We start from the raw sequence: 22603 nt of genomic DNA, 5'->3' as shown, positions 1-22603 counted from the left end.
TAGATAAATATTTCACTGCATTAAGTTTAAGCATCTAATAATAAAACACGATTTAATTCAATCTGAGACGCGGGAAGTATAGCTTCCAGCGTTTTAATAAGGGTTAAGTTGTTATTATTGAACAAATTGTATTAATTTGGTTATCAAAGAGTGTGTAAAGATCAGCACATAAAATGTCCAATTGCCTAGCATCCAATCATCTTACCAATTCGAATAAAAACTGTCAACTGACAACAATCAAATCAAATATTCAATTTTGAAACGGATTTTATGTTTTGAAACTGTAAAACAATAAAGTTATGAAATAAGTTTCGTTGGTAATGAACTGACTGTGATTTTAATTACAATTATTAAAGTAACACTAAAGGAATAACGGTACGTAAAAGGATAACAACAAATATAACTAATCGTTCAATCGTTCAGTTTACGTATGACTCAGATTTACCGGTCTTCTGTAAACCCTTTCATTATTTTAACCTAGATCTTATATTAAGGATGCATCTATTACTTGAACCCGCTATTATATGCAGTATTTTACGTCGGTCATTAATTTATGTAATGTACACTGTCATTCCCTAATTTAGATAAACTTTACTTCTATAGAGATGGGATCATATTCGTAAATTAACCATGGTATGAGGAGCAAGCCTATTTGATTTTTGTAAGGACCCTAACAGTTGAAATAAATATGAAATGTTTGTTTTCAGATGCCAGCAGTGTACACATTTGTGCGAAGTGACAATGAAATTCTCCAAGAACTACTCAGAGTATTCAGTTCTGGCAGAGGGAACACGAGAGAACAATGGTGTATCCACGCCGAGGCGTTAGTAGAGCCTGTAGGCTGGGATGCATTGTGGAAACTTTCCAAAGAGTTCTGCAAAAAGTTTGGTAAGAATTTTTGTAACACAGCTTAAAGTTAATTTTCTTAGTGTGTAGATTCTTCAATTTCCGAATGCATTGCTTATTTATTAACATTAGATTGGAAATTATGAATTTACTGGAAACAATGCAAACAAGTTGTCTTGCCCTTTTAATATATCTGTAGGTTAGATTAAAAAAACTGCTTCATCCTACTGAAATAATGTTTTCATCGCAAAGTAAGCTTATTTGCAAAACAAATAAATATCAAGAAAATCCAGTATTCTAATATTATCATTATTAAGATCTCATTATCACTCTCACTGAAAGTAAATGTATTTTCTTCCAGAGGTGAGATTTCCCTGCGTAGCGTATGTGTCAGTAACATCAGTGAACTTTGAGGAACTAACAGCGAACATTGAAGTGCTGAGTGTGCAGCATGAAGGTGTATCACTACCGGAAACAGTTACCGATGTACCATTGATAGAATTGAGACCGACGATCAAGCAGAGAGAGGAATGCGTGAATGCGGCTAGCACTGCGGAGTTTATCGATTTGTTAAGGTAAAGCTTTTTTTCTAAATTTAACATATTTTTTTACAATACATTACAAGACAGCATGGTGGAGATAGATCGTAGCAAAAAGTGCTTAAAAAAATAATTTTGATGCTTGTAAATTTATTCTCAAGTTCTCTATTTAGTATAGTAAATTCTAGGTTTCTTTTATTAGTACCTATTTGTTTTATTCTTTTTATAGATAAACAATAAAATTCTTCCATATCATATAAGTGTGCAATATGTCAAGTTAATCTTGTTATAGAAATAAAAACATAAAATTTTTACCCCATTGTTTTTTTAGATTTTACTATGATAACATTTGGATGCCATGGGACGACCAAGACAGTAAAATACTCCTACCCAAAAATATAGAAGACCGCATGGTGCTATGGTCTGATCTACACAACGGCAAAATACCAGGGTGTGTGGCTCGCTCCATCACACTGCTGCGTAATAGTGCAATAAACGCTCATGAGAAATTAAAGGACTTTGAATTGTCAATGTGTGATGACGATCTTGTTGATGAAGATGGTAGTGAATTTACTTTTGTATAACTAATTATGAAAGGAAGTTGCATGTATTAATCAGACTTGTTTGCTACTACATAATATTAATATTGTTTATCAACATTCCCTTTAGCTATGATTAGGTTTATGATTTTCTAAATCTTGTGAATCTATCAAAAAATATTTAAATGATATTGATTGTGAATATTTTTAAGTGAAATGCTATATTTGTGGATTCTTATAGTTAACTAGTGGTCCGCCCCGGCTTCGCCCGTGGTACATATTTCGCAATAAAAGGTAGCCTATGTCCTTTCTCGGGTATCAAAATATCTCCATACCAAATTTCACGCAAATTGGTTCAGTAGTTTAGGCGTGATTGAGTAACAGACAGACAGACAGAGTTACTTTCGCATTTATAATATTAGTATGGATTGCAATTTGTTTTAATTGTATGCGAGAGTCCACAGCATTTGACATGATCAATGTAACATAAACTTTAATATAATTTCTTTAACATTATGTACTACTAGCTTCCGCCCGCGACTCCGTCCGCGCGGAAAAATTAAGATTTTTTTTTTCTACGTATTTTTCCGGGATAAAAAGTATCCTATTTTATGCCCAGGATAATAAGGTATAATTATACCAAGTTTCATCGAAATCGAACCGTTAGTTTTTACGTGATGCCTTCACATACAGACAGACAGACAGACAGACAGAAAGACAGACAGACAGACAAAAATTTATTTAATCACATATTTGGGTTTGGTGTCGATCCAGTAACAGCCCCTGGTATTTATTTTTTCAATATTTTCAATGTACAGAATTGACCCTTCTACAGATTTATTATATGTATAGATTTCCTTTTTCATAGACTCCATGTTACCAGCAAATGATATACTCGCATATGCAGAAATAAACACAAGGCTAGATGGGATAATGTCCAAATGGAATTTATATGAAGATCCATTAATTAGGGAGCGATACATTGCCAAAGCCAAAAACTTGTGGCAGAAGAATAAAAGTAAAAAGAATGTAAGTTTTTTTTTATTTAGGTTCTTACATATTAAATTTTAGAAATAAGAAAAATTAATAATAATACAACAAACAGACTAACGATGTAAAATATAACATGCGAAAATACAAATCCTATGTTCTGAATGAATAAGTTAATTACAAAAAACAGAGCGTGTATGCCGAGCACACGTGTCAGAAGTGAAACTTTTTTGACAAGATTCAAATCCAAAATCGTCGCCTTACTCCATGACATTACGACGACGCCACGAAATTTTACTCTCTTCTTTAAACCTATGAATTGTTAAAAAAATTACACTTTCAATTTAATTTTGCATGATATTTTTTTCTAGGTTGTAGCGCTATGGCAAGGCGGTTCAATATCAGATTTCACGGAACTATCGAAATTTCTCCAAACTCATCTTACAAACGATCACACACTAACTATAACAGCGTCTGTGGAAGATGGTTTTGCTTTGGAGCCCGATGAAGTCGTTATATGTAGTAACACTTATGAAATACCGGAGATACCGTTGTCCTGTGTGTCTATATGCAGCTTGAAAGGTAATTAATTTTGATTGTGTGAATATAATTATTCTATCTTTGCTAGCTTTTGCTTCTGGATATGACTTCGCCCGCATTGTCTGAAAACTTAACAAATTTCGTCTTAAAACCATTCCCTTAAATCTACATAGTTACGTATGTTATGTAGTCAAAAAGCGCCAAGTTTTAAAGATCTTCGCATATGTTATATTAGTATATAGTCATCGGGAAGTGGCTTTGTTTTATGAAATGTAGCGATACTAACGTTTTTCTATTCCATTAAAAGTTTTTTAGGATATTATAGCGTCACATATTATTTAAGTAGCTAAAAATAATTTTTTATTTCTTGACAATATCTCTTAGTAGTACTATATTTTAATTTCACAGGAGCAACATTAAAAGCGCCAGACATGCGTTCATGTCTCCTAATGCTGAACGAGGAATGCAGGCTTCAAGACTTAACCCTACACTGTGAACAAGTTAACACGATTGTTGTTATGAAATCTGGGAGTCTTCATATGAGAAAGTGTGAGCTTCTCGACGATACTATGAGCAGTCAGGTAAGTTCTTATTTTCTTTTGGTTCTTAATAAAACAAAGTTATAAGAAAATTACATAAAGACCCTCATTGGATTCCAACTGTCAAATGAGAATGTTTAGCAGGCGAACTAATCTATTTTTTGATTAAACTCAGCATTTAAGCGAGATAATATGGGTTCAAACTGAAGCAGTTATTGAAAATCTGTTATTTTACTTCACAAATTGATTTTTATTTTTAACTTCATTTTAACTTCAAAAAAAAGGAGGAGGTTATCAATTCGGCCGGTATGATTTTTTTTTAATGTATGTACACCGATTACTCCGAGGTTTCTGAATCGATTTACGTGATTCTTTTTTTGTTCGATGCGGGATGGTGTCGAATTGGTCCCATAAAAATTTTATTCGGATAGGCCCAGTAGTTTTTATTTTATGAGCATTTTTGTCTGTATTTGTAAATGTTGCAAGTGCAAGTTTGAAGTCGGTTGTTTTTAACGCAGTTATAACTTGTTAAAACATAAACTTATATAAAAGATGAAAAGATGAAAGTGGTAGAATTAAATTGACTGAAATTTGCTTAGTAATTAAATTGACAGAGTCTAAGGAAGATGGGTAAAGAAGTAAAGAAATAATTTGTAAATACTCAAAATATTTTTTCTCCTATAGAGTGATTGTGCGCAAGGTATTGTCGCTCAGGCGGGCGCTAAAATACTGCTGGAGCACTGCTTGTTTGAAAACTTTTATTCCGGAATCGTCGTTCATAAAGGAGCTCAAGTAAGTAGCCATTTCACAAAATCATTATTTAATTCAATTGAAATATGATTTTGTTTGTTGTTGTTAAGTTACGCCGTTAGTACACCGACGCATTCGCGAGCGGCAGCGAAACAACGAAAAATCTGTCAGAAGTATGGCAGGTTTTCGCATATGATATGTCCCACTCTAGCTCATAGATAGATGAAATAGTTGCGTCCTTGTCAGTATTGTTTCGCAACGAACGAAATGGCCATTACACAGACGCATTTTGAAAAAGTTGCGAAAACATTGCTGTTTACTAAAGTTCCGCAGATATTTCGCTACGTAGTAGTTTCGCAGAGATTAGCTGCCGCACGCGAATGCGTCGGTGTACTAACGGCGTTATTCTCATCACAAGTTTCGTATTTTCCCTTTTTCATTAAAATGTATGAAACAGTAACAAACATCCATCCAAACACCTATCGATCTATATAACTTAAACATTTACAATAACTACACTATACAATATTAAAAAAGTGAAGATTTTTAATGATTGAACATGCTCCAAAAGTACTGGAACCAATATTAACGATTCTTTCACTAATGTAAAGTAACATTATTTGAAAGTAACATAGACTAAAGTGAGATTAACTAATGGAAACCAAAATTAATTGTAAATAATACATCTTAATATATATAAATCTCGTGTCACAATGTTTGTCCTCAATGGACTCCTAGACCACTAAACCGATTATAATAAAATTCGCACACCATGTGCAGTTCGATCCAACTTGAGAGATAGGATAGTTTAAATCTCAAATCGTTTTAGAGAAAGCGGGCGAAGCCGCGGGCGGTAAGCTAGTTTTTTATAAGAATAATTCACTTTATACTTAATTTTCGCTAATTATCTATAATATCGAATTATTCAGGTTGAATTAAGGAACTGCGTGATAAAGAAGTGCGGTGTCGGCATACAAATGTATCTAGGCTCTGAAGTGAAGCTAACGGACACCGTCATACAGGACTGCTCTGAACAGAGCATACGCTGTGAAATGGACGATCTCTTGTACCATGAGAAGTGAGTAAAATTTATATAAATATTATAAATATATTATTAGTAATTAGACTCACTAGCTTATTTAAATATCAGGAAAAATGTCCGAATGACAAGTGAGCGGAAATTTATACCTTATTTCGACCCAGTAATGTTCAAAGTCAATCAAATATCAATTGTATGTGTTTATTAGAAGACTTTGGCTAATAGATGCGTATTGATTGTGAGTGTAGTTGTTCATAAAGGTTTCTAGAGATGATGCTATCAGAGGAAAAACTGATTTATTGGCTTACTGATATATCAACACAGCTCAATTTAGAGAATGAAGCCATTACGCTGCACGTTTCTGTGAAAAATATCTTCAGTTTTGTTGCTATTGATTTGTGTGTCAGTTAGTCTATATTTAATCTCTTCGTCTGTTCTTCTTCAATGATTGTTCAGTAGCTTATTTATTTATTTTATTATTTTTCTATTTCAGCACGGAAGGGCTTCACATAGCAGATAATTGTAAAATAGGTTCGGGAGATCTAGGCAAAGAGGTTGTAATCGTAAATCAAAATGTTAACATTGGTTAGTTTTAATAAATGTTTACAAATACATGTACCTTAATTTTACAGTAATGTTCGATTCCAATTTTATTATTAAAATAATAAAATAAAATGGTAGCTTTAACTTATAATGTACTTTATGGAGCTTACGCATATTTTTAATTTTTATGTTTAAGAAGTGAAACAGTATGTTATGTTTGTTCAATATTATATTTTTAAAATATGGTTTTTCGTTTTTTTTATGCAACTCACTGTCTGGCTGCTATTATTAGTTTAATGTTAATTAGTTCAAGATGGAAAATTTTTCGTAGAAGTGATGACTCGCAGACGAAAACAGAATTCTTTATTTTGTCTATCACCGGTAAAGGACAAGGCAATATTATAATCATTGTTATTAAAATAATAATTTCAATCTTTTTTGTTTCAAAGTTTCGGTAGTTTAAAAATAAATATTTTGAACTGTGGATTCATTGTTCTAGTAAGATTTAATTATTCATTGGAATAGGAATAAAAATAAATTCAATATAATTAAAAGATCATTTATTAAAAATATAAACTATAATAAAACTTAAATACCGATATATTTATTGTACATTAATTTGTTTGTTAATATTCTATTGTAATTGTTTTCGTTTTGAGGTATTCGTTGAGAGCATCTTGACCTGTAAACAATGAAATAGGCATTAAAAATGCGATAAAAATTGGATGAGTTAAATATTAGTTGAAATAGTTATAAAAATTGTGATGTACATATTGATATATACATATTGTTATCAGTTCAAATATTATTTCCTGAAGAATATGACCCAACATTATGACAAAATAAGAAAATCTTAGATATTATTAAAATAACTTTAACGTTTAAAAACAAAATAGAGTTTTGTTAACAATATTGAAAATGAAATATAAATTGGTCATACATATAATAATAATAATTTTAAACTTACCTAAATCTTTTCCAAAACCAGACTGCTTGAAGCCTCCAAAAGGCGCTGCTACATCTGTCTTGTTATACGTGTTGACGAACACGGTTCCTGCTTCTATCTTTTCGGCGAACTGCATCGCTCTGGATACATCCTTTGTGAACACACCGCTCGCTAGACCGTATTCTGTGTTGTTTGCGCGACGAATCACGTCATCGATGCACCTGAGAAATTATTTTTATTAGATACTTGATAATAATAAGAATTAAAATTTTATTGGCCGGTTTCACAGTTTCTGGGTATGTATATGGCCTATTTGGTTTATCTGTCAGTTAAAATGGCAAATATTTACAAAAATTTACATGAATGAGTGTTAGATCAGTTATATAGATTTTATCAGACAATCGTGAAACTGGCTCTAATGTGTTTAATAACAACAAATATAATACATTTTTTTAAACAATATTAATTAATAATAGTCACAACTGCACATTAACTACCCTACCCCTAATTGTTCATTAAAAAAAAATTATTCTTTACATCGGAGAATTTAAATAACTCTCCATCATTGATTATAATTAGGTAGGTATGTGAAATATTAAATAATGACTCAGTGCGCACACTTTGCGCGGTCGATGGTAGTACCGAGACTCCCACCGAGCTACTGACTCAAGGAATATAAATCATAGCATGGCCCGTAAACCCTATGCATTCCATATCAATTCAATATCGACATTATATTGTACACCATAGAGAACATTGTAATACAAAGGTACATAACAACTACTCTGTTGTAATTCTACATAGATTAAAGATATATTTCCAAAAACTCACTTGCTGCTAAACTTGCTAATAATCATAATAGGGCCAAAAGACTCTTCCTTAGCGATCCACATGTCATCTGTGACGTCAACAAAAATGGTCGGCTCCATGAAGTAGCCCGGTCTGTCAACGCGTTTCCCGCCATACACTAGCTTGGCGCCATCTTGAATGCCTCGCTCTACGAACTGTGGACAAATATGGGATAAATAGATTTAATGTGAACTCTGTAGAACATTATAAGCTACTAGATTTCCGCCCGCGGCTTCGCCCGCGTTTGCAAAGGAAAACCCGCATAGTTCCCGTTCCCGTGGGATTTCCGGGATAAAAACTATCCTATGTGTTAATCCAAGTTACCCTCTATATGTGTGCTAAATTTCATTGTAATCGGTTCAGTAGTTTTTACGTGAAAGAGTAACAAACATCCATACATCCATACAAACTTTCGCATTTATAATATTAGCAGGATAGTAATCTAAGGTAAATTTCATGTCTCACAATATATTATTTATACTAATATTATAAAGAGAAGAAGAGTTTGTTTGTACGCGCTAATCTCGGGAACTACTGTTCCGATTTGAAAAATTCTTTCAGTGTTAGATATCTCATTTATCGAGGAAGGCTATATATCATCACGCTACGACCACCAGGAGAGGAGCTACGGGGGTGAAACCGCGCGGAGCAGCTAGTATACAATAATCTGGTATGAATAGTTGTTTCGGATTGATAAAATAACGAAAGTCTGAATAGAGAATTTTACTTTCTCTGAAATGATAAAAGAATTTTAAAGATCTAATTTAAAACATTGATAAAATTGATAAGTTTTATTTACATTTAAATAAATATTAAATCTTTAAAAACAAAAATGTTACAAAATGCGATCATCCTAAATTCATTTTGTGTAAGTACATATTAGAATTTGTATTTAGATTATATATTTATATAAATGTATCTGTGATTGGCCTTTTCTATAGAATATTATTATTTCTGTATATAGTTTTTAAAAATAATAATTTAAACTCACCTCAATCAATTTATCCATATGTGCTTTATGGTTCTGTGGTCCATGCGCTGTTCCTCTGTTCAAGGGGTCGCCGATACTCATTTTCTTGGTCTCCTCAATAACTCGTCTTACAAATTCATCGTGAATCGATTCCTCTACAAAGAGTCGACCAGCAGCGATGCAGTTTTCACCTTTGTTGAAGAACACGGAACCCATGCCCTGGAAATTTTACGTAAGTTACTTTCTTGAACTCAAACATTTATTTATTCAATTAGACTTCTTCTAGAAGCACTTTTGAATCGTCATTACGTCATATTTTTAACAAACACAAATTTTTTGAACGAAACTTCTTTTAATTTTGACTGAATATCCCTACTAAGATTATAAATGTGAAAGTAACTATGTCTGTCTGTCTGTTACGCTTTCCCGCTTAAACATCTCAACCGATTTTGATGATATTTGGCACAGACAATCTTTAAACCCTGAGAAGGAACATAGGCTACCCGCGAAATAAACGTTACTAAGTACCACAGCAAAGCCGGGGCGGGCGGCTAGTAAATAATAAGAGAAACGATAAAAGACAAAAAAACTTGATTTATTAATAAATTATACAATAAATTGATAAAGACGGTAAAATAAAGATTCACTTACATTTCTCACAGCTTTGTCGAGATCACAGTCTTCAAAGATGACAAGTGGGGATTTACCGCCCAACTCTAGTGATACCTTTTTCATGTTAGAAACGGCGCAAGACTTCATTATAGTTTGACCTGAAAGTATTAGTATTTTTTTTGACATTATCATATAGATTCTGAAAGAAGAATTGTGTGAAAAATAATTATAAACATTCAGAGTAAAACAATATGAGAAGCTTTTTCCTAATTTTCCCAAATGATATCCATCCGGTTTCTAATTACCCAGGTACAGATAAATATCCCCAAATGTAACTTTATTCCTTCGATATTTATCTTTTAATTATTTCAATCACCAGATACAAAAAAAAATCCCTCCATTGCGACGAGAAAAACAAACATACGAACAATTTTCATAAAATAAGAATATTATAATTATAGTTACCAATCTCAGTACTGCCAGTGAAGCCAAGTTTCCTGACCAACGGATGGTCAGCCAATGCCTGTCCACAAACTGTACCACTTCCAGGAAGAATGTTAACTACTCCCGGGGGAACTCCCGCACGGACACATAGTTCCGCGAACTTGAGGGCTGTTAACGGACATACCTGATGGAAAATTAGATAATATGTAGAAAAGTGGAAAATGGAAAATCAGATGTTTATAGTTATGAAGAAAAATGGAAAAGCAGTTGTTAAGAGGGAGAAATATGGAAAATTTAATTAAAATTTGTTATTAATTTGTAGAAAAAAGGGGGAAAACTTTGAAAAGCAAGATTTAAGTTCTGCTATAAGCTTAAATGGAAAATTTGAAGTGGGGTAAGTAATTGATAGAGGCAGAAATAGGTCTGCGAAAATCTGATGTTACGAAATTTTACTGGTACAAGTTACTGAATCTTTAGTATGTGTTAATATTCAATGTCGATAGAAAATGGCATTGTGCTACGAGCAAAAAAGGTCTTAATAGATTGTAACGGTAAGTATATTGGTTTATTACACTAATATTTAAATTAAAACATAATCTTTAAAATTTTTATCTTTTTCAAGTTTCGTAATATTTTTTGTAGAGTTCATAATTACTGTAAGTACAATGTAGTGTGATATTTTACGTTTTTAATTACAGAGATGGCAGCAAAGAAAATATAAAATTTTAACTTACAGCAGCAGGCTTCATAACAACGGTGTTTCCAGCTGCCAAACAAGCCGCCATTTTCCACGACAACATCATCAAGGGATAATTCCATGGTGTGATCAGAGCACAGACACCAATAGGCTCTTTCTTTGTCATCGTCAAGTTTCTATTTGGTCTTGCATGATTAATAGGTATAGTAGACCCTTGGATCTTATCGCACCATCCAGCGAAATACCTCCATGTTTCTATTGACATTCCTATGTGGGTCTTTAAAGCTAATGTGTAGACTGCACCGGAGTCGATTGACTCGATTGTTGCTAGTTCTTCTTTGTGCTGTTCCATTAAATCTGCTAGTCTGTTGATATTTTATTTATACGTTATTTTTAGTGACTTATGAAGATAATTATGATACTAAAAAGAGCGTGTGCCGAGCACACGTGTCAGAAGTGAAACTTCTATGGTTTGACTCAAAGATACAAAATCGTCGCCTTACTCCATGACTTGTCTGCCATGACGCGACCTTGAAATTTTACTCTAAAGGAACTTAAAAAATATAAATTGCTATATATCAATTCTGCAGAAATAGTATTGCCAGTATAATGTTATAGGAATAAACAATGTTTAGTAAGGAATATGCGTTATAAGAATTATTTTTAAATACTTACCTAAATAATATTTGTCCTCGTTCCCTAGCACTTATTTTCGACCATTCACCCTCTTCAAAAGCTTTGTGTGCTGCCTTAACAGCCTTGTCTACATCGTTTTTCGATGCACTCTCCACTGTACAAATAACAGTTTCATCACTGGGATTGATTAATGTTAATTTCTTTCCACTATCAGAGTTAACAAATTCACCATTTATGAATAATTGTGTGGGGAATTTGATTTTCATTTTATTTACTTCGAGTTCAACTCCATCATATACGATTTCTTGATTTCCAGATTCTCCTCTTGCTTTTAGTATCGCGACTGTGTAGAATTCTTCGAAGGTCGTATTCATGTAAATGTCTTCATTTTGTAATTCTACATTGACTATATCTTTAACTTCCTCCACTAATCTTACTACATCCATAGATCCAGCACCAGATTCGAAAAAGTCGGTATCATTTTCAATGTCGATTCTAAGGATAGCCTTCCAAATGTTTCTTGCGTTTTCAACGAATTGTTTTTCTTCATCTGTCAATTCTAAAGATACTTTGCTCTCACTAGCCTTGAAGAAGTTTTGTGCTCCAATCATTTTTCCGTTCACTTTTAATCTTTGGATGTTTAACTGAAAATAAAAAATAACGTTCATAAAATTGTTACATTTTAGAAAGAGTAACTTCACAGCGTAATTTTGTCATTGGGAACTTACCTTGATTCCATCGTTGGCTGTGATCAATAATCCTGCTTCGTGAATAACAGCTGGTTTCTTTAGACCAGGAATGTAGATTTTATCTCCTTCTGTTTCATATTCGCCTTCCCAAAGAGACGAACCGAAGAATTTAATTTCAACATTGGCTTCACTCTCTTCATTAACTCCATCTTTGGTTTGTGGATTGATGAAAGTAGTCGCACCTGGTGATGAATCTAATCCTCTGATGAAATTGTGTAAGGCTACACCACCTTTACTCCAGTCGATCTGAAAAAGTAAAAAAAAATCTAATAACTTATACTTCTATATGTATTATTAACCATAGTTTTACTTTCATCAATTGGTTAATTTTTCTGTGTTAAGCTATTGCATAGCTTCTATTGCGGGCCTTGAGCGCGGGGACCGAATCCAGAAATTCCGTAACGAAAAAACCTCACGCTCCCCACTCCGGCGGGCGGAGGTGTGGCTTGAAGGCATAGCATGCAATAGCTTAACCGCGGCAGTCCCACAGTGCCACACGTCTTTTGTTTTATGATTTAATCGAATCTACTGAAAATATTTAAGAGGGATTCAAGAGTAAATTTTACCTGATGTGTTTCCGGCTTGAATAGAGCTGGATCGTATGTAGCTCCTTCTTCAGTTTGTGTAATTTTTGGTGCCGTTCCATTAGCGACCATATTTACTGATTCTCCTAATGCCTTTATACCTATAAAAGATAATAAAATTTATTTTCATATGTCGATGGCTTAATTGTCCCATTACAGCAGCATTATAAAGACAATTTGTTGATTTTTCGTATAAAGTAATCTCCGTACCTTCTGGATACAAATATCTGTTGTAAATCGTATCTACTGTGTCATCGATGGTACAGGGAAAAGATTTCTGAAGCAAAATAGGTCCAGTGTCCAAACCATCATCAGCCCAGAATATAGATAGACCGCATGTCGTGTCACCTTCGATAAGAGTCCTGAAAATACACACATGTTTGAAAAAAACGTCCATTTTTATGGGTCCTAACTTTCGCCCTAGATCTTTAAAATAATATTGTCGATGTTATTATAAAAATATTAGTAAGTAATTAAGCATTTCTGAATTGTCATTTGGAACTTTTTTAATTAAAATTTAAGAAACTATTCTTAAAATGTTAAAATCCTTTACATTTTGAAATCTATTTACCATACATCAGTTTTTTTAATATTTACTAATAAGTAATAATCATTGGCTAAAAATACTGCTCATTGCATCAATAAAAAGCATATGAACATCTAGAAACCAACCAGTTAACAGAAGAAGCTCCACGATGTCTAGGCAAGATACTCGGATGGTAGCAGATGCTCTGGTATTTGGGGAATAAAATAACTTCCATTGGTATGAACTGAGTGCAGAATGGGAGGACGTTTAGCTCTGCGTTAACCTGGAACAAAAAATAATATGTAGAGTTATGTTATGATTTTTTGAAGTTATAGATAGGTACTTCTTTTGGCGCGATGGAGAAAAATGATGAGAGTGAATTTTTACGATGCGCGCGCACACCGACACCTAAATTTGAGGCATGAAGTTAGTTCTAGGTGGTATGAAAATTGATAACTATGTTCAAGTTGTATATTCTAGTATTTTTTTCCATACCTACGCCAATGAAGTATAACATCTAACGCGTGTACCTACATAAGTACTGTACACACACACACCCTTTTTTTAATTACATAATTAACTAGAATATAGATATATTTTCCATTCTTTCTTTCACATAGAAGGCGAATATTAAAATCTACCTAGGTTCCTAATCAAAACTAATTAAGAATGATAATACAATTTGCTTAGTTCGCTTAGTTAACTCAAACTCAAATATTTATTTATTCAATTAAAATTCCTCTAGAAGCACTATTGAATCGCCATAATATTTTTAACATTTACCACCTCTTTCAGCTTATATTTATTCTTGGATACGTTAAAAAACAATCAGAATTTCCTAATGTATAGTTCGACCTATTTGGCCCGTAAATTTTCCTTAATTTAATCTTACCGTTTAAGTACATACATTTTTCAATATTTACAAACGCGTGCCATTTATCGCTCTTCGATAAAATTATATAAGAAGTGTTTTGTTTTGTTATCAGTTATCAATATGCTAATGAGACGGTTGATACGACGTCTCATAGAGTCGAAATCTTTGAATTATACAGTCTAAAGAAATACTTATGAATAACAGAACAACACAAATATGTTTGCTATATAAGATTAGCAATAGATAAGTGTGTTATATGAATGGATTAGCAAGAAATTTGGACGACTGCATAATTATTTAGGCTAGTTCTAAATATTTATGCAGTCGTCCAAATTTCTTCGTTCGTGTGTGCTGCGCGGTTTTACCCGCAGTGCTCCGCTGATGTTGGTCTTAGCGTAATGATATAATATAGCCTATAAGCCTTCCTCGATAAATGACATATCTAACACAGAAATAATTTTTCAAATCGGACCAGTAGTTCCCGAGATAAGCGCGTTCAAACAAAAAAACAATCAAACAAACAAACTCTTCAGCTTTATAATATTAGTATAGATTTAAATCTGGACTGTGATCTAGACATATAGATATACGTTCTAGAAAATTTAAATACTTACCTATTGTATGCATTTGTATCTAAGCGTAAGTTTTAATTATTATTATTAGAGATTAATAATTCAATTCAATTCAAATTCAAATTCAAATTCGTTTATTCAATCAAACTTAACCTAACCAATCATATTCCAATTATGTTGTGAATTATGATCAAGTGCTTTTGAGCAATGTCTTGAGAAATTTTTTCGGCGTTTCCACATAAGTCTGGTAAAAAATATTAGAAAGAAGCGGTTATTTAAAGTTCTTATTTCTTTACATTAACTAGGTACGGGTAAAAATATACTTGCAAATATAAACAATGTTTTATTCCAATAAAAAAATCATTTTTTTAGGAAATGTGAAATGAAATCAAGTACAATAAATATTAATAGGTATCTCCTAGTAGTGGTTTCAAAAAAATCTGCACACCTTAAAATTGAGATACGGCTGGTGTTTATTAAAGTTATGTACCTAACTATGGCTATCTTTATGGTCCCGTGATAACCCATCACCCATGGTTATCACCATAAAACTGATTATTGCGTGTAAAAAGTGGAATACGTGATTTTAATAGCGTATGATTTATATACTTTTTTAAAGATTCATATTATTTAAATGCTATTTTTCTGTATATTGATTATGGAGACCCTGTATATTTTGTCTTTATGATTGCACGCATGAAAATGCATTTAAAGTTCGGTGTTAGCAGTTAGATAGCCCATTAGCGAGGAAGGCTATACAGGATGTCCCACTGTAGGTATACTAAGCTCAAAGGAGGTTATAGTTTAGTTAGTTGCATAAGCTGAGTACAATACTTAGAAAATTCAAATACAAATAGATGAATTCTTAAAAATCTATGTGTACACCCCTAACAAGCAACCCGCCCAACCTTGCCACCAACACGTGAGCTTGTCGTTTAAGATTATGTTTTCAATTTTCATATAGACAAAATGCTCACATTAGAGAAGCGGTACGTACATGCAGGCTGCGCGAAGCTAGAGAAGAAAACATGGATTTTCAGGAAAAATTTAGCAAAAAAATTTAGACTTAATTTTGTGGTTTAAGTATTTTTTACGTGATCAGGGTATTCAAAATTACAAGTCCCTTCGCACTTAGTATACCAATAGTGGGACATACATTATACATATAATATTATCACTATGCTAACAGGTGCGGAGCCACGCGGGTGGAACCGCGAATCGCAGCTAGTTCAGTTATAATTGAAATCCTAACAACGTGTGACTGTGGTATGACGTGTCAATTATGTCGTTTAAAAATCTCAAAGGAAATTCCAAGTAATTAACTCTTGAATTAACTATTCAAATACTATATTCAAAAACTGACAATTTAAGGTAAGTATTGTCATAATCGCTATGCCTATTTGGTATGTTTTGGGAATTTTTTATTTATTACTTACTTATTAGCCAATTAAGACAATAAAGTTAATAAAAATACGACGTAATCCAATTTAAAAGAATTCGCACATAGTCATTTCGTGATTTGTAATTTATGTGCTTACTATGTAACAGAAGCATAAATAAAAATAATACTTAAAGCATATAAATCATATTGTCCCAATACATATTTGTCTAATAATTTTCGCAATAGCTGAGATAAACTAGAAATTGTTGCTATAAAACGACCCCGGTATCAATATATAAATTAACTGCTTCCTCATAGATATTGTTTGAAAATGAGTTCATGTATAGTATCATTAAGAGTCACTGACTGTTTTCGTGCTATTACTAAAGCAAGGTATTGATAAGGTTTGTAGTACACGAGACACATCATTTATGTAGCTAATGATTTGTTTTATAAAGATTAGAACGATAGAAGTATATTTTGTTATCCATTTAAATGTACTCAGTAGGTATTCTATAGAAACAAAAATTTTACAATTAACTAAGTAAGTAGGAAGTTGCATCGAAAACCTATTAAGTATTATAATGTATTGATTAGATGCACTACCTACATAATAATTTAGAGGTATTTATTTTTGGAAAACAAATACTAGTCTCCAAGATCTGAGGAAATATTTTTATAATATATTATTCCTAATATTATATGCGTGAAATGTCATTTTGACAGCTCCCAACACATAGTGCAAGCCCTCTATGCAAGTGCATTTCCTGTCATAATTTCCTATCCACATTTTGTTAACACAGCCTTAATAAAATAAATTGTCTGCACCAGGTCATAAATCATTCTAGAATGTACATGGATTGCGGAATCGCCCTCTCATAATATAATCTGCATCAACCACGCAATTTGCATGAAATTCTCAGAATACACATGCAATACAATTTTAAATTAATTCTAGTGTACAGAAGTTCTTGTGATAAATTATTTCTGTTCTTGGTACATTTTTATTATTTCCGATTTGATTAACATTCTGTTTATATGAGATTAAAATAAACTATGTGCTGTCTTCGTCACGATTTATAATATTGTGTAATCTTTTGGTGTAAATAATAATGAATAAGAAAGTTTCCAACCCTTTTATGCAGCTCTTTTATGGCAATGAATAGGTAAAAAACGTGTTTTATTCCACGGTTATAACGTTTTTACAGCTGTCCGTTACAGCTGTTAGTAACAGCTGATTATAGTTCTTAGGTATGACCGAATTAAATCTTTTTTTAAATTGATTATTATTGGAGATTAAACAATATTGGCGAGATTTATATAATTTAAGAGTACTGCGTAACATACCGATTTGTATTCTTCAAGAATTTCCGGAATGACTTTTCCTTTTATTCTCCATGTTTTATATTTGAACAGTGGGACGTTATTTTTGGCGGCAATCGTAGCTAGAAAAAAAGTTAAAAAATATACTCAACATTGCAATTTATAAATGCTTCAATGTTATATTCGTCTCATTATAATGCAATCTACTCTCCTTAACGACAGCGTTACAATAAATCAATTATAACTACATACTGTAACGTAATAAATGACCATAATACAAGTTATAAGTTTAATAAAGTTCCATTGATGTAATTTGATGTTTAGTCTAGTGTTAAACTTCATAGCTAAAAGTGTGAATGCTGATTTTACAGCTTAAAATCCTTTATATAAAACTTACAAAAATATTATCAAACATATTTTGACTTCAAACTCTCACAATAATTAATTATTTATTTAAATCTTCTCTCTTGAAATCTTTTTCAAATAAATTTCACTTCAATTCATCAATATTATAATTTTTGGTCAGTAAACTAATGTTAAACTTACCCAAAGGGTCTTCTCTGTTGCCTTTATCCAACACTGTGAAAACACCAACCACTTGATGGCCATCTTTTTGTAGGAGTTTGAAAACCTCCGCAGCAAAAGTACTCTGCCCTATGAGAGCAACACGAAGGGATTTCTTTGGCGCCTAAAATTCCCGAAAAAAATGAACACCACTAATTTAAAAAAAATCGAAAACACTAAAACTGTTGTCTTTGACATGTAGTTAATTAGCACATGAAGAAATAAAAAATAATAATTTAAATTGCGTCTAAAAAGCCCCGAAAAAAAGGCAAAACCACTTTATTAAAAAAAAAACCATTATAACTATTGTCTTTGACATGCCATTAGCACGTAAAAAAATTAAAAATAAATTTGAATTTCGAATTACCTCGTTAGGCACAGCTATTGGCGGCATTTTCACTGTTTTTAATATATTTTTTTTATATTCCGTCCAGTCGGCACTATGTCTGAGAACCGACTAACAAGAAGGCAAGCGATTGTTTCCTATATAAAGATGCCACTTATTCACCTCAACCCTGACATTGCTTATCTATAAGATATGAAATTTTACCATTGTTTTTGAAAATGTGCGAACTGTCATGTACGAACAGCTGATAGCTAGTGTTTTTTGCTATAAACCAATTTAATGGGTTTATTTGTTATTGTTATAAAAATTGTAAATGTGTGCAGTTAGATGTAGAGCATAATTTTAGTTATTTTTCTGTTGTCTTTTACAAAATGTCGCCTCAATTAGTATTTATCTGATCTCTATCTGTTATCTATATGTCTCGTAATTTATTAGGAACTATTCATTCTTTTGAACAATATTTTCTCAAACAATCAGACAGTACTAGTCCATTGAAAAGTTACATTTGGGGTTGCATTTCTTAGAGGACGCAATTTTATTTTTTTGATGTGTAGAGGGGATTAGTGTGAAGCTATCACCAAGTTTGTGGGGTCGCCACCCTTGTCCCACGGCCGCCATCTTGAAAATAGCGGAAGATATGGTTTATACGATATATCTCTTAAACTGTTTATCTGATAAAAAAAATTTGTTGACATTATTTATTGCAAATTAAATTTTCTACAATTTTGGTCCAGCAACTTTTTGTCGTAGAACTATAAATAAAAAGTTATAAGTGAAAATGTTCAGATAATAGAGATATTTATATTTTTCAATAAAACTTTTTTTTATCATTTTACGAAGAAAAGATATCAGACCATTTTTGTAATTTTTTTTCGAGGAACAACTTTTACATACAACATTTTTTCATAAAGTCAATAGCTAAGGTTTTAAGGCGCTCCGAAATTAGTACTATTTTTCAGTACTCTTAGCTATACGTTATACATATATTATGTGTGTACTTACTAATAATTATTTGTCATCAGTAATTGTTTTTTTTTGTTATTATAATATTTTTAATAATTAATTTTGCAATATTATTAATAATTAATTATTGACTCTTTTCCCCACCATCCAGGAGGTAGAGTCTGGAAGCACGTTTTTTTTACGTTGAAAAGCAGGGCTGAAAAGTTCTGTTCTTGCAGTGCTGCATGGGAAAAGAGCCAATAGCCAATATATGTATAGTTAAGAGTACTGAAAAATAGTACTCACTTCAGAGCGCTGTAAAACCTTAGCTATTGACGTAATGAAAAAATGTTGTATGTAAAAGTTGTTCCTCGAAAAACAATCTACAAAAGTGGTCTGATATCATTTCTTCGTAAAATGATAAAAAACAATTTTATCGAAACATTTAAATAGCTCTAATTTCTGAACATTTTCGCTTATAAATTTTTTATTTATAGTTCTACGACAAAAAGTTACTGGATCAAAATTGTAGAAAATTTAATTTGCAACAAATAATGTCAACAAACTTTTTTTATCAGATAAATAGTTTAAGAGATATTTCGTAAAAACCATTTCAACCACTATTTTCAAGATGGCGGCCGTGGGACAAGGGTGGCGACCCCACAATCTTGGTTTTAGCTTCACATTGAACCCCCCTACACAAAATAAAATTGCGTCCTCTAAAAATGCAAGGTTAAGCCAAAAAAATGTAACATTTCAATGAACTATACAGTAGAGTCGTAGAGCGACATTAGTGTTTTTCAATTGTTTTTTTTGGATATATTTTCCGCGTAAATTATAATACTTACATCGGTTCGTTAAAATACTTTTATAATTATTATTTTGTGGCGTATTTAAAATTATGTTATACGCCGAGTCTAGTTTTCTATTATTTTATGAGATAATTTGAGAAGAATTTGATCGATACAGGCGTTGCGATTGGTCATCGACCCCGAATCTTATAACTTCAATTATTGTCTTCTTAGATATTTATTAAACCGCATTCATGTCACATTCATCTCAATATTCCATTGCATATATAGTTCAGGATACATCGCCCATTTTTGCAAGTGACTATACTATCAAGCTGATTTTCCGTTTGTAGCTTTATTTTGATGAGACACCGAATAATTTCGTGTACGAAACTCTCGATTGTGGTAGATAACAGAGATAACAAGGATAAAATTTTTTGATTTGATGGTTCTCAAATATTTATTACGAAATTTGTAGGACAATATGTCTGTTGAATTAAATAAACATTAACTAAGTGAAAACAAAAAAATCAGCTTGTTAGTAATCATTTATGATGACCTCGTTATCGATACACTTTGGGAAGGGGGACTCTTTGAACAAACCATAGATTTTGTAGGACAAATATTTTTTCGAATAATTTAGGTAATTATCTTGAGATTGAACCAAAAAAAAATTCAATTAGTAATAAATATTTGAGAACCATCAAATCAAAATTTTTTATCCTTGTTATCTCTGTTAGCTACCACAATCGAGACTTTCGTACACGAAATTATTGGGCGTCTCATCAAAATAAAGCTACAAACGGAAAATTAGCTAGATAGTAGTCACTTGCAAAAATGGGCGATGTATCCTGAACTAATATTAGGACTACATTTTCATAGGTTTTTCCATTCATATTATCTGATTGATTTAAACGTTTACAAAGAGTGTTAATAAATCATATTAAACTAAAATAAACTACAAGTATGGAAAATTACGTGCAAATCTTGCAGAAATAGAGTCGTGAAACCTCTATATCTACAAGATTTTGCAGCTCTTTTCAATTCGATTTTTAATATATTCGAGCGCAAAGTGAGTGAAGACGAGTGCTTCAGTTAGTAAGTACTTACTATGTAAGACTTAAGTGTATTATCGAAACAGCCGAAATAATTTATATCAAAAAATTAAATAGTTTCGCTATAACATTAAACTTAATCACATTAATGTTTTATGTCTCAACGGCAGAGGGCAAATTAACTGTGATATGATTCGTTGTAAATGATAATAATATTTATTTCTTATAACCATGTGACTGCTTTATGGCAATGTGTGTAATGCGTGATATACCTAAAATGTATTTTATGTGAATTAAATTTTATACGATAAGGTTGAAATACTTAATTATGATGGAAAACCTAAATATATAGATACCTAAAAGGCAAGTACTAAAACGAATCTTAAATACTGTCCTGTCATTGTTTATAATTACAGTATGTGTGTGTGTGTGTGTGTATGTGTGAGTGTGTGTCGGTCACAATTTACCTATTTTTTCTTTTCTAGGACCAGATACTTAGTTAGGTACTCAAATTTTTTTTGATTAGTTTTTTCAGTTTGTTAATTCTGAAATATTTCTTATCTAAATACTATATATTATTATGCCTTTTTTATTATGGTGAGTCAAATAATTGTTACTTCCTTCCTTTTTTAGTTATCCCTACACCAAAATCATTAAATTAACTGCAATCCACTAAATATTCCAAAAACTCTCCATTTAAGTATCAACTGATGACGTCACTTTGTTTTTAATTATCTCCACTAGATGTATTGGCTCACAGCTATGATGAAGTAACGAACATTCAAACAGACTTTACTTTCATCGTATTAAAATGGCGACTTGTAACCAGTTATAAGCGGTTATTTGTCGATAGGTTCAAGAAAGCCGTCCTATCATTACATCGGGACTTAATTTACCGACCACGTAATATACATAGATTACAGGCCAATGTCTTATGTTCTTGCGTACATAATATAATAAGTACATAGTATGTTAGTAAAAGTAGACCTAGGTTAGTTTGTGGAAAGTAAGCGGCATAATATGTGCAGGAAAATTTTCACTATTGAAACAAAAAATTGGCATGCAGGAAATGATGGTAGGTACCTAGTTAATATAGGTAGTACGTACAGTTTACAGTACTAGTATTATTTTGGTATTTATTTTGAGCGGGAAAATATCAGAATGTTATTAGTTTTTACTTTTCCGTCCTAAAATTGAAGTCTCTACACCAAAGTTTCCCAATTTTGTACTATTTAAGATGCCATTGAAATACAGGGCCCTATTATTTATCATAAATACGAATTTATTAACTTGAAAGTTTGTAACGCTCTTGTAAAGGTTAATTTTAATGGTCCATGATTTTACTTAACGTATTTATATTTTCACAAATAAACCGGTAATATATGAAATCTAAAGTTGTTTGTGTCCATACAATGAA

The 22603-nt window shown here is 32.0% G+C and overlaps 2 protein-coding genes across 3 annotated transcripts; one reads left to right on the top strand and one right to left on the bottom strand.

The window, feature by feature from the left end:
• The first annotated feature begins 242 nt into the window (after positions 1-242).
• LOC123700118 (protein nessun dorma) lies at positions 243-6570 on the top strand. Of its 2 annotated transcripts, none has more exons than XM_045647248.1 (10): positions 243-375; positions 708-888; positions 1208-1421; positions 1717-1946; positions 2793-2953; positions 3286-3496; positions 3863-4035; positions 4678-4785; positions 5673-5821; positions 6276-6570. In XM_045647248.1, exons 2-10 carry the CDS (start codon positions 708-710, stop codon positions 6370-6372), a joined length of 1524 nt encoding a protein of 507 aa, XP_045503204.1. In that variant the 5' UTR covers positions 243-375; the 3' UTR covers positions 6373-6570. The 2 variants fall into 2 exon arrangements, with proteins under 2 accessions (XP_045503204.1, XP_045503203.1); XM_045647247.1 differs by lacking the exon at positions 243-375 and adding an exon at positions 468-633.
• A 298-nt stretch (positions 6571-6868) lies between these two features.
• Positions 6869-18495, bottom strand: LOC123700338 (cytosolic 10-formyltetrahydrofolate dehydrogenase). Its single transcript, XM_045647522.1, has 15 exons — positions 18420-18495; positions 18035-18176; positions 17513-17610; positions 13485-13621; positions 13023-13174; positions 12795-12913; positions 12208-12474; positions 11519-12123; positions 10881-11208; positions 10168-10330; positions 9742-9860; positions 9112-9309; positions 8103-8275; positions 7293-7492; positions 6869-7007 (listed from the first exon to the last, which is right to left on the bottom strand). Exons 1-15 carry the CDS (start codon positions 18444-18446, stop codon positions 6952-6954), a joined length of 2784 nt encoding a protein of 927 aa, XP_045503478.1. The 5' UTR covers positions 18447-18495; the 3' UTR covers positions 6869-6951.
• Positions 18496-22603: the final 4108 nt, after the last annotated feature.

This window comes from Colias croceus, chromosome 19 (genome assembly GCF_905220415.1).
Source record: "Colias croceus chromosome 19, ilColCroc2.1".
Taxonomy (NCBI): domain Eukaryota; kingdom Metazoa; phylum Arthropoda; class Insecta; order Lepidoptera; family Pieridae; genus Colias; species Colias croceus.
Note: the sequence above shows the minus strand (reverse complement) of the source record. Positions and strands in the feature narration are given on the sequence as shown.